The sequence below is a fragment of the Protopterus annectens genome, chromosome 4.part1 (assembly GCF_019279795.1).
Source record: "Protopterus annectens isolate FY-2018-M chromosome 4.part1, PAN1.0, whole genome shotgun sequence".
Lineage (NCBI taxonomy): Eukaryota > Metazoa > Chordata > Ceratodontiformes > Protopteridae > Protopterus > Protopterus annectens.
The window spans coordinates 520,928,683-520,941,547 of NC_056734.1; the positions used below are offsets into that span (position 1 = coordinate 520,928,683).

The following is a 12,865-nucleotide window of genomic DNA, read 5'->3' on the forward strand; positions in this document are numbered from 1 at the left end:
AAAAATAAGAAATTGGATCAACAGTAACTTTTTAATTATATATTTGTAAAGACAGAGATGCAAAATTATTGTAAAGAGCAAATTATATAAAGACAAAAAATAGGTTGTGAATATTTTTCTCGTAACATATTATATAGTTATATTGGGAAGGAGTAGGAAGGCAAATGTCATATACACTGTCACTGAACAGGAACATCTGTCAATGTGCTTATGTAAAGGATCACTCTGTTTACACTTATAACCAGTGCTTTTACAACATCATAATGCAGTTGAAAAGAATATAAGGGAGGATGTTATTTACCTCTGCCTTTGATGCAGTGGGACATAAGCTTCTTGTTAACAGACTACTTTAGATATTTCTTAGTCTTTGACTAAATGGATTTGAACAAAGGTTAAGTAATAGAGAATGATAAGTGACATTCAGGATATGCTGGAAGGAAGTAATGGGTTATGGTCAATTGGTCTTGCAGGGATCTGTTATCTGTTTGTATCTCTTCAGCCTTTACAAGTTTGATATCAAATTTCTGCCCAATATCTTCTTTTGCTTTTATGTGGATGATTAAAAGCTTACGTTATTTAAGATATATATCACAAAGTTTTAGTTCAACTTCAACAGTCACATTTACAACTCTTAAGCACATGGGTAGAAGCTAACAGTTTGGTCATAATTATTGATAAAATTGAACACATGCATTTTGGTACATCCATTTTCAGGTTAAATGGCAACGAGATTGACACTATAAAAATGGCGTATCTGTGCATAATAATCTAATTATTATGCACTTTTTGTGGTAACAGAATGCGGCAGCATGATTATAGGATGGTTAAAACATTTGTAAAATCTATAAATGAGAAATTACTAAGGAAGTCATATTTCTCAAATTGCCAGAATTACAGTACTGTAACTTTCCATGGTACTGCTTCTTGAAAAAATGACAGATGAAAGTGGAGAACATACACCGCAGATTTACTAAATGAATGCATGGTCATGAAACACTGATGTATGAGGACAGGTTACATGAGTCTGATTTATACTGTGTCTTCCAGACAATGAAAGGGTTTGAATACAGGTCTATAAAGCCACTACAGGTAGTGTTTTCTGTATGCTAACTGCCTATTCAGTCTCTCACTTCTAACTTTGTAATATACTGAACTTGATATTCTGCCGTATATTATAAAACTATTTTCTCTGTGTATGCTATATAAATGTATGTTTAAACACATTAAAATGTTGTATGAGAATCTACACCTTTCAACTGCTTGTACAGTAACTTCAGAATGTTGTAATCTCAAGCTGTATTGTTTGTATCCCTTGAGCAATTTACTGTAAAAAATGCTATATTAATTTAGAAATCTTGTATTGCCTTGGACTCAGGGTATGGTTAAAAAGGGTCCATGGTCCAGTCTATCTACCTGATTAACAAATTCAAAATAAATTAATAAAATAAATTTAATGTTTTGTTTTTCTTTTGGCTTTTCCCGGTTAGGGGTCGCCACAGCGGAACTCCAGTCTGCTAATGATTGGCAGTTGATGTTTACGGTGCCGAGGTGCCAGCCCGATGCCCAACCTTCAATGAAAGCATGCCCATTCATGCATGTCTTTCGAACACCACTCGACTGCGGGGAGGACATGCAGACTCCACACAGAAGGTGCTCCAGCCAAGAATCAAATGAGAGAACCTCTTGCTGTGAGCAGGAGTGGCCTTAGGTCAACAGGTGCCCTAGGCAAAAGTGCTTCACAGCACCTGCCCCCACAACACCCGGTGCCCCCATCCTGGTCTACCTATACCAAATAAATACTGGAAAAGCACCCCTGCTACAGTGGCGCCCTAGGCAGCCACCTAGTTGGCCTATGCCTAAGGCCGGCTATGGCTGTGAGGCGACAACGCTACTGCTACACCACCGCGGCTTACTAATAAAATAAATTTAATAGGTTCATAGATTAATACTAAGCTGACTGCCCTTGTGAGTCATTTTAAGCCTAGCCAATTATCCCTTGTGAGACCCAAACCCTGCGTTTATAAGGCAAACACCTTAACCATTAGGCCACCCTCCCAACCGTGCATAACAAACAAATGGCAATGCATTGATGGTAAAGGGTTGAATTTATGCAGCACACTTCTTTTGTTGCTGCTTTAATTTAAATCAGACCTGTGTTAAAGGACTGATCTAAAGACAGTGTCACCAGTATGTACCAGAAGATGCAGATGCTCTAAGATCCTGCACTGAGTGAGCCTTATAAAGCTAGTTAGAGGAGGTCAGTAGGATTAAGCAGGGGTATGTTTTCCTGGTATTTAAGGAAGGGACTTAGAGACTGGGGATGCTAGAAGCAGAATCCTGAAATGGTGTAACACAGGAAAAGGAAAACTAGACTAACCAACACCAGAGACTATTTTTAACTATTGCTGTTTGTCTCCCATTCCTGAAACAGGCAGAAGAGTTGAAGACACAACTCCGACTTGCAGAAGAGAGTCGTGATACACTTCGTCGTGATCTCATTGAAGAGCACAGGAAAGTCCGTGAGACTGAAGAGGCACAGGAACTTCTTCGAAAAGAGATATTAGAAATAAGGAGAGCTTTGGCTGATGAGAGTCGAGAGAAGGAAGCAATTCAGAGCTCCAATGAAGAACTAAGAAATAAACTGAAACAGGTCGAGAGTGAGAGGATCAGGTAGGATTAGGGAGTTAGAATGCATTTTGTTTGACAGATGTCTACATTTGAACTGTAACATACAATGCGCAAAATAGCATGGTATAGTGGTTATGATACTGGTCTATAGATAAGTATTTAAATTCTATTTGGTATGAAGTGAATCATGTTTGATTAAGCAAATTATTTAGAAGTCTTGACCTGTCAGGTCCTCATTTGAAATAATGGTACTATGGTGCCTCTATTCTCCATGCCCAGTTACCAAACTTTATTTTTTTATGTCTTAAATTGCCATCGTGGAGCCCTTACTCAGTAAACCATAAAGAAGAAGACTTCACTTATCAGGAGGCATTCATGTCCTGATACTCAGCATATCCACATTGGGGTTTGGCTCAGTAGACCAGCTTGTTTTGTAAACATGTTCCTATTTCTCTAGGTGGAGATCTTAATGATTATTTTCATTAACAAAGTACTTGGGTCCCCTCTTATTTCACTGAGGACCTGTCCCTCTCAGTGACTTAGGGAACACCTGGAAGAAGGAGAAGAGTCCCCCTCAGTTTTTTGTGTTGTTGGTTCAAAACAGAGCTTGGCCTGGATTTCTGAAATTTATTTGGGTACTGTAGCATACGTTTCTTACAAAAAAGCATACTTAAACACATTTAAATAAACTGAAACAGTTTTTTCTTTAACAAGTGCACCATTGGACATGACCCTGTATTTTTACTGGAAATGGAAAAACTGTTAAAAGTTGCTGAATGTTTTTCTTTAATCAAAGAGTGTTGCGGTCAGCAATTTTTACACAAGCACAAGTACAGTCACAAAAGGCTGCTGTTACTGATGCGATCTCCTTTGCAATGCTTGGGAGTGCATCATCAGACAAAGCCTTGAGATGTGTGCAGGACTTTTAATGTTAGCACTCTACACAGGAGAGAAGTGAGTGTCTTTGATGGGTCAGTACTTAATGACAGCATTCTAAGAAGGCATAACTTTCTTTACCAAGAAACAAGTATTGCTTTCACTATAGTTTTTCACTGAAGAAATGCAATATGTGAAAAATAATGTATGCCTTGTGTTCAGGAGTTGAGATCAGTCATTTCCTTCTTCATGCTGAGTCTGTCAGCTTGTCACAGGAGAACCCAACAAGGCAGGTTTTGTTGATGATTTCATTTGTAGAACCCCATTATCATGCACCATTTGACAAAAGGTAATGAGTTTCTTTTGTCTCTGTTTCCACTGACTGGTTTGCACTATAAAGTGTGCAGTCATATTGTGCCTTATTCCAGTGTCCCTTCTGTCATCAAAGAGTTTACTGGGGTTCAGGGGTCCTTGGTGACTCCATTACAAGATGACTAATGTCAGGAATCCCTCCGGATTTCTTTGTTTTTTGCTGACTTTCCTAGTTTCTGTCCTTGTTCAGTGGGTGTAAAGGCCCTGACCTGGCCTGCTTGGGTCTATATCGATGCATATATGGGATGATGAGGAGATTAAGAACACTGGGGCAGCATCATACCACTGTTGTAGAATGTTTTCTTATCTGGTTTTCCTGCTCCTTACATGTATCCAGTGCCACCTCATGTATGTTACATGCAGTGGGTGTCAGTACTGGACAGCCCATCATGTCTGTAAGTGGCTGATGTCATCAGGGCATGTCTCTTATCCTCAGGACCCTCTTGTGGTTATTGCCCTGATCTCCATCAGGGAGATCAAACCACGAAAGTGTGTCAGAAACTCACACACCACCCTTCTTTCCCCCAGGATGGATGTGCCATAGATGCCAAAGCTGATAATTGAACTGTAGTTACCTGTGCAGTAGTCAGGGTTTTAGTCTTGTATACCACTGTGTTGGCAGGTGATATCATTATTACCTTCCTCCAGAAGGTCTTTTGGAGAACTAGTGTTAGAACCTAATGGCTGGTAGAAGTGACGAAGGTGGTTCTGGGGGTGAAACTCCATCTTTGATGATTTCCCATAGGTTCCTTTGTGTCTAGATCAAAAGACTTGGCTGACTTCTGTCAGCATTTTATTTGCTTGTTTATATATTAGTAAGGTTAGGGTTAGCACAGATGGTTAACTGTTCTCAGGGGAGCTCTCCCCCCACACCACCTTAGTCATGTGTGCTAACTCTTACTTACCTACCTTAACCGGAACCCTACACATTACGTTATTAAAACCCCTTCTTAACAGTACCACTACACAAAACAAAAGGGCACAGAACACCCTCAGCACCAAGCAGGCACAGCACTAAATCTATCCCCTTAGCTAATTCTCTGACCGCATCCTGCAAACACTTGCATATACGCAGTAGCTGCTATAATGTGATTTGTGCATATTTTTACAACCACTACTTTCCAGGCTTCCATTCATTTTTCTCCTCACTCTTATGTACCTACACTACTCAAAATGTGAATTAAGTTGAATGTGATTCACACAAATGAGCATTTACGCATTCATGCACTTGCTAATTTTTAGATGTGCAAACCCAAGTGAGTTGTCTACCATTTGAATGACAACTGGATATTGATTGCTTACCAGGGTAATGCACTGATTACATTTTCAGGCACAGCTTGGATGAATACGTTGGAAAGTGCACAAAAACAAATAGTAAAAGCTGAGATAAAAATACATGACTAACTCAAAATGGTTTAAACCCAGATGGTTCAGACAGTAGTATACAGAGCCTGAAAGTAATGCAAAAGATAGCAATTTGTACATAGAGCCTAATAGCTTGTCTCAACCATTCTTATGCACAACAATGCAGATTGTTGCAACCATTTTTATGTTCAATAATTAAAGTAAAAATAGTGTAACTGATGAGGACCGCAGGACTTTGAGTGATATAAACAATGATTGTTTCAGACATTCATATGCAAAGTATAAATGTAATGCAAACATTAGAATATGACACACAGCCTTATACAAACTGGAGCAAACACACAAGTGCAATATTTGTATCAATGCTTTAACTGAGGATATTTGGAGGCATGGATGTGGTAAGGGAAGAGAAAGATGGGTAAGAAAAGGATACAATGTATGCATATTGGTAGAAACACTCCAGTATATTATTTGTACAAACGCTCTTCAAGGCACTATTTACCATTGTTTACCTCAGAGGCATTTAGGAGAGAGGAAGCAACAGGAGAGAACTGGTGAGAGAGGGTGATTTAGAAGAGGTGAGAGGCAGAATATGACACTGCATGTTAAAAGAGGTGCTAACAAAATAAATATTTTAAATGATGTGACCTCTCATAAAGCACTTGCATTGTGCTTGTTTAAAGATGAGTTGTTTGAGCTGTGGTGTCAGTTTATTGAGATTTTTCTCAGGTGGGTAGAAAGAGATTTCTGTAGTTCAGGAACTATAATGGAAAATGCATAGTCAGTATAGTATAATTTAGTTATGGGGGATAAAGTATAGGGATTGCCTGAGAGAGATTTCTGAAGTCGTAAGGAAGCATTTTGGGTCTAAGTTTAGTAGCAAGAGGGGAGTATGTTTCAAGATGCATGAGTTTAAAGAGTTGTTTTCTTAGTTAGGAGTCCAGCTACCTATTTGATTGTGAGCTCTTTGACTTTAGAGCAGTAGGTGGATTGGACACTCTAAATTGGCCCTAGGTGTGTGTGTGCATGTGTGTGTGCCTTCAGTAGAAGGTTGGGCTGGCAACTCGACACCGTAAACCTCCACTGCCAATCATGAGCAGACAGGTGATCCGCTGTGGCGACCCCTAACCGGGAAAAGCCGAAAGAAGAAGAAGAAGAAGGCAATGTTTTTCCTGATATGGGGGTTACAGATGGACTGACAACATTTGTTTAGAGATGGTTTGTATGGCACAAGAGTTCTTCCTGGAGGCTGATGCTATGATCAGGAGGCCATGTTGAAGTTGGACCAAAATGACTCCTTTACTTACAGCAGCTATTGCTGGGACTGAGATATGAGGAGAGATTTTCTTGGCCCAGAAGAGGAGTGAGTTAAGTTTTCTTCCTGTTTTATCTATTAGCAGTTGGAAATTCAGTGAATGGTATAGCCAGATTCCAGTGTATCTGAAGGATGTAGTTGTTTCCACTGCATACCTGTCACCTGTCCAGATTTTCATAGAATGCCCAGATTTTTGCATCATATTTTTGGTCTGTTCCACATAAAACATGTGGTTGTCTGGCAAATAACTGGTGATTGAAGCTATTAAATAATGGAATACATTTGAATTAAATACTTCATATCTTTCAGAAAATATATGTCAACACAAATCATATAATTTTAGCAACTTTCTAAGTCTTTAAGAACAATATTTAAAAAAAGTCCCATTTTCGGGCCTATTCCCCTCCATTATTTTTGGCTTTGTCCAGATTTCTTGGGTTAAGAGCCTAAGAGGCATGTTCCATTGGTTTGTTGAAGTCTATAATTTGGAGAGGACCAAGTCATGTGGATAATGTTTATAGGTACCAGAGAGCATGGTTTTAGTTCTGGTGGGGTTGAGAATTAATTTGTGGTTGATAAAGCCATTAGTGTAGGTAATGTACGTCATTTTGGAGATGACGCTGAATCTCAATGTATTTGTGGCTGGAGCAGTAGGTAAGCATGTTATCCACATATAAGATAAGGGGTATATATGAAATGTCTCTTGTCAGCCTGAGGCATTCAACTAATACCAATATCAGTGAGTAAAGTGTTGTCAATGAGGATGAAGGCTGTGCTGAGCTCTATAAAGACTGCACCTGTCAGGCAAACTTTTTCCATATTCATTAGAATTTGGTTAGTAATTTTTCAAAGAGCAGTCTTGTTTTGTGGTCTTACCATCATCCGTGCTGTTTTAGGGACAGAAGACTGTAACAGTAATTATAGGAACTGATTTGGATATAGATTATCCTCTTCAGAAATTTGCCTTTTATCAGTAGGATAGAGGTCAAAAGTGGGAGGCGTATACTCTTGCCAGCTCTGTCAGACACATGTAAACTCTGCTTTCCCTTGGAAAGTGATTGCACTGCATGGGAAAGAAAAAAATAAAAACAGTACCTTGAGCGACAGAAATAAAATCAAAGTCCATTTATTTAGTGCTTTTGTTTCTTCCTACGTATCAAAACAATATCAGAATGTTAAAACAAATACAATGTGCACATAAATAACATTTTAAAACATGTCATGAGATATCTACCACTGAGTCCACAAGCTTTCTAAGCCTGTCTTTAAAGTGACCTTCATAAGTAATGTGAGTTTCAAAATAAACGCCTACACTCATGCATACATGCACGCAGACACACAGGTGTGTGTGTGTGTGTGTGTGTCTGTGTGTGTGTGTGTGTGTGTGTGTGTGTGTGTGTGTGTGTGTGTGTGTGTGTGTGTGTGTGTGTGTGTGTGTGTGTGTGTGTGTGTGTTATTGGGTAATTCAGAGGCAATATTATTGGCTACTTATGAGTTTGCAGCTGTTAAAAACAAACTATATGCAATTACATTAAACCAACTATCAGCCCTTTAAATATAATCAACCTTTCTGCTCTTCTTATAGACATTGGTAGAGCGTTCCATAATCTACCCACCCTGAGGTAAGAGGGGCTGCATAAAGTGGTCCTCAAAGGGGGTAAAGAAACCAAATAAGAATTATTCCAAGTTTTCAAGGAATGATGGACAAACGAAGCCTCCAGTGCTGCTGCCAGTGTCATATTTTTATAACTTTTAAACATTATCATTTGATATGTTCTTAACAGCCTGTAATCAGAGGAAGGAAGATCTAATCCTTTAAACTTTCAATATATTGCAAGTGTCACTCTAATTATCTGTCTTTTAAATATATTAGAACCTTCTTAAGTTTCTTAATTTGCATCTGGTTAAAGATACAAAAGGGGAGATGCAGTACTCAACAAGTGGTCTTACAGCTAATTATAAATTAGAATCAGGAAAACATCTCTACTTGAGATATGCTTTAGTATGTTATTAAGCACAGCTCTCAGATGGACTTCAAACCTTAAGTCATCATCTACCAGGATACCCAAATCAATAATGAAATTATCTGACATATCTATTTATCTATCTGTATATGTGTGTGTGTGTGTGTGTGTGTGTGTGTGTGTGTGTGTGTGTGTGTGTGTGTGTGTGTGTGTGTATATATGTTAATAGTTGGTTATCAGTACATGCCTTACAAGCACTGTTACTTTTCATGGAATTTTACCCTGAAATCCACCTTTTGCCTTTTACACTCCTCCCACACTTTTTGGTGTTTTGGCCTCTGTGCTTCATATACATAAGTGTTTTACACACTGCAGATAACACTGTGAAAATTAAGCTCTAACAGACAAAGATGCTATATGGGCTGCCATTCAGGACAGTTCTCAGCACAGACTACATCATCGCCTATATCTGTTCCCTTGTTTGTGATGTCCCAACTGTGACAGTTTTGCAGCAGGTCCTCATATGAGTATATGTTACAGTTATATTTTCATAACCTTGTTACTATGTCTCCTGGCAGCTGCAGCCCTCTGTTAAAGTGGATGTCCTGGATGTATATGGGCTTGCCTCTTAACCCTGTTTCAGGAGCACATTGCATAGATTAGATGTCAGCAGTTTGAAATTTTGATAAGACATAGAAAACCACAAGATGGACAAATCCAAGTATCACCCCCTTCTGAAGGCCTTTTTAGAAGATTAGCTGCTAAAAGGAGGACTTGCTTGTTTATAATTTACTTAGGCACAGCTGTAACTCCAGGTCTTCAAATGCATGTGTTAGCAGGTGCTCCTGCCTTATTTTACTTACCCAAGATACGTCTGTTTGCCTTCTTTTCTTCTTACAAGAGTTTGTAGACTACAGCATTACTAAACCTCACTTAGAGATTGCATCTAGTTAGTCCAGCAGTCAGGTTGAGAATTAAATGTATAGAGAAGGGTCACCCTCTTTTCTGTAGGTGTGCATATATTGGTGACTCCGCAGGCATCCGAAGGAACAGATAGTCCCTTTGAAAGAATCTTCTTTGAGGAAGACCCTTATGGCGAAGAACATTTTAAAAGTGTAACATGTTAACTAAGATTCTTTTGAAAGACTTGGAGTTGTGATAGATTTCTACATAAGACAATATTTTAGTTGCTGTCATATCAGTGAGAGAGGTTTCAGAACAAATACCCATGTCATGTATGGTGATGTATTTAGGTTTTCATGAAAACAGTGTGTCTGATTGCACAAGTTCAAACATCCTGCTTTAAGTCTTGACTTTATTCTCAACTACTTCACCCATTTGTTTGTTTTTGAGACCATGCCAGTGAAAGGAAAGCACATTATTTGAAAGATGTATGTGCCCAGGACTGGTAGATATTGTGCATTGCATATAAAGAACTTGTGAAAATCCATACAGCTTTTTTTTTCCTTTTCCTCAGTGACATTATGGTGGCATTATGTCACTGTCACCTTAAATTAACAAGTGTTACCCTCATCACAACATGGACTATTGTGAGCCCGTAAAAGTTTGCTGTTACAGTTGACATTTCAGGGAAATGCCTCCGGATTAGATAGTTTTAGAAGCCTGTCCACCCACCCAAGAATCCATTTATATACACTTACCAAACAGTATACTACTGATGTTACTTCTGAGGCCTGGGTGGAATTCAGCATGGCTGCACTTCAAAGCCCTTTGTCTTGTGTTCCTGAAGGCATGTGCAAAGGGAGGAGGATAAGCACTAGAGCTCACCAACGTAATATACTAAATTGCTACTCTAAAAAATGCTCTTTTTATTTGTCAGCTTAGAAATTAGCCAGTATCCTTGTTCCTTGCTTACTACCTTTTTGCTTCAAAGTGATTAAAGCTGGGTCGTTAGTACAGTTCATCTGCTTGGACACTGTAAACCCTACAAGTTGTTTACATGGCTTGCTAATTAGAGTACCCCAGCAAATGACAGAGCACTTTCATTAAACACTATCTTGCCATATAGTAACCTGTCTGTGATGTATAAAATATGGCTGGTCGTATTCTACGCCTTCAGGCATTTCAGCTGGGAGTCAGAAAACTTCCTTCTCTTGTCTCCTGTGGTTGTTTCAGAAGCCATTAGTTAAGAAAGTAGGCCTGCAGATTTAATTGTGTGTTAGCTGTGAGATCAGCAGCAAGGGCCATTGTTAGTGTGATTCATTCCTTTTGATCAGGCTGGTAAAAAATTGCTAAGTATTTTAGCCAGCTAGGTATCAAAACTGTTTATGTGACCTGTTGACCAGTGTTCCCTTGAATATCTAATGGTAATGTAACATTTCCACTGATGTTATTTATAGATGAAATGATACATCAAATCGTGACAACGATCTGTTGGAAATTCAACACACCTTGCATAAAATTACTTTTGGTATCACTTGTAGTGAGAGTCTTGTCTTATAAATACAATAACTTTAGGAAGATATCAGTTATTTTTACATTTGGAGCTTTTCTCTGTAAAATGACCCCACTTTCATCTAGAAATCTTACATCTTGGACATCTCTCAGCTGTCCTTGAAGATAATCAGCCGTTGATTTGTCAACATAGGTCTCGACTTGAGCTTTTTTTTTCTTTTCTGTGAAACAGAACCATTGGATAACATTTTTGAAGTCTGAGTTCAAGTTTCATAACAGAAGCAAAATATAAAACTTATAATTTTTACACTTTTTGGAAACTATCAAATAAAGTGACAGTTTAATGTGTATTTAAGGTTATTTTTAGATAGTTTAATTCAGTATTATTACATTTTTTTTTTTTTGCTTATACTAGGCATTTAGGAGTTCATTTTTGGCTTCTTTCCTAGCTGTTTAAAGTGAACAAGGGATTTTTACCTTGCAGTCTTAATATAGATTACATGAGAAAAACCTTTCAGTGTGAGACAGTGGTATTACTAGCAGGTAACATTAGAAACTGTCTTGTAATTAGCCAAATGAGAACAAAGAAGTACATGGTTACTGATGCCAGGGATGAGAAAGTGGTCTCCTCAGCTGACAGTTTTGTAACTGCTGTTAGTTTTTTATCTATTAACTACTACCTCTGCATGTGAAATTTCTTTATGCCATCCAATAGAATTTTAAATCCTGTGCCTTTTGTCATTCTCAAGCATGTCCCCTGTTAGCTATTTACTTGTTTAATGGCTATGTTGTTTACAAATTTTCTTCTTCTTCCCTTCAAATCAGTCTTCTTCCCATGATGTCATCCTATACCCTCCAGCCTTATTTAATCCTTTTTGCTAAAAAATGATGATGTTTTACACTTAGGAATGCATGTGAGAGCACTACCTTTCTTCGTTTCTCATGCTTATGTGTTTCCAGATATCTTATTTGTTTTTCGGAAGAATACTGGCAAAGAAAATATAACATCATCAGAATAAAGCAAATGAATTAACAAAATAAAAGGGGTAACACTTAGGAAACAAAGGACTTGTATTGAGGACTTAAGCTTTCATTCTGCTAGGAACTTATTCAAAAGTAGTTATCACACCCAAGTGAGGCAATAGTATGATATATATATATATATATATATATATATATATATATATATATATATATATATAAAAGGGAGCAAGAGAGAGCACACACTGCAAATATAATAAAAATATTTATTTCTTTCCTTTTTAATATGATCAAAATCATTTCTGCACTTCAGTAGGTAGAGCAGTCATTGTAACTCTCACCCAACTCCTATCATCTAACAATCCCCTAGCAAAAGTCTGGAAAGTCACACCTCCTACCTAAAGCTATAGGAATATCTTACTATTCAGCCTAACACCATACTTGTGGGTGACTTCAACTACCCCTCCATAAACTGGGAGACTTATATAACTGATAATTCACTTGCCCAGAGGTTTTGGGACTTTGTCAGTGCAAACACTCTGGAGCAACTAGCTAGCTCCCCAACTAGAGGCACAAATATCCTAGACCTAGTACTCACAAACATGGAGGGGGGTGCTGCTCCCTCCCATGCATTAACTCCTCCCTGGTAAGATCTGAACACAAAGTGATCTCCTTTAGTATTAAAATGAACCTAGAACTCCCATCAAACTCCAAACCTGTTAACTTTGCTAAGGCCAATTACCTCAGACTAAGTGACAGCTTATTAAACTTCCAAGCTCCTCCAAATCCAGATAACACTGAGGCCTACTCTGAGATGTACACAAAATCACTGTACAACCATATTAATAGCTGCATAGAAGAGGCAGTACCTGTCTGAGTCAAACCTATGATTTCTGGCAAAAATAAATCATCCTGGTGGACTCCTAACATAAACAGACTATTCAATAAA

General features: G+C 38.2%; 1 protein-coding gene across 1 annotated transcript in view; it reads left to right on the forward strand.

The window, feature by feature from the left end:
* The window catches only part of LOC122801244 (rootletin-like), a 2,937,720-nt gene that overhangs the window by 1,956,014 nt on the left and 968,841 nt on the right, over positions 1-12,865 (forward strand). Inside the window, exon 20 of the mRNA XM_044070796.1 lies at positions 2,432-2,670. Within this exon, the coding sequence (XP_043926731.1) occupies positions 2,432-2,670 (239 nt within the window). The remainder of the gene's footprint in view (positions 1-2,431; positions 2,671-12,865) is intronic.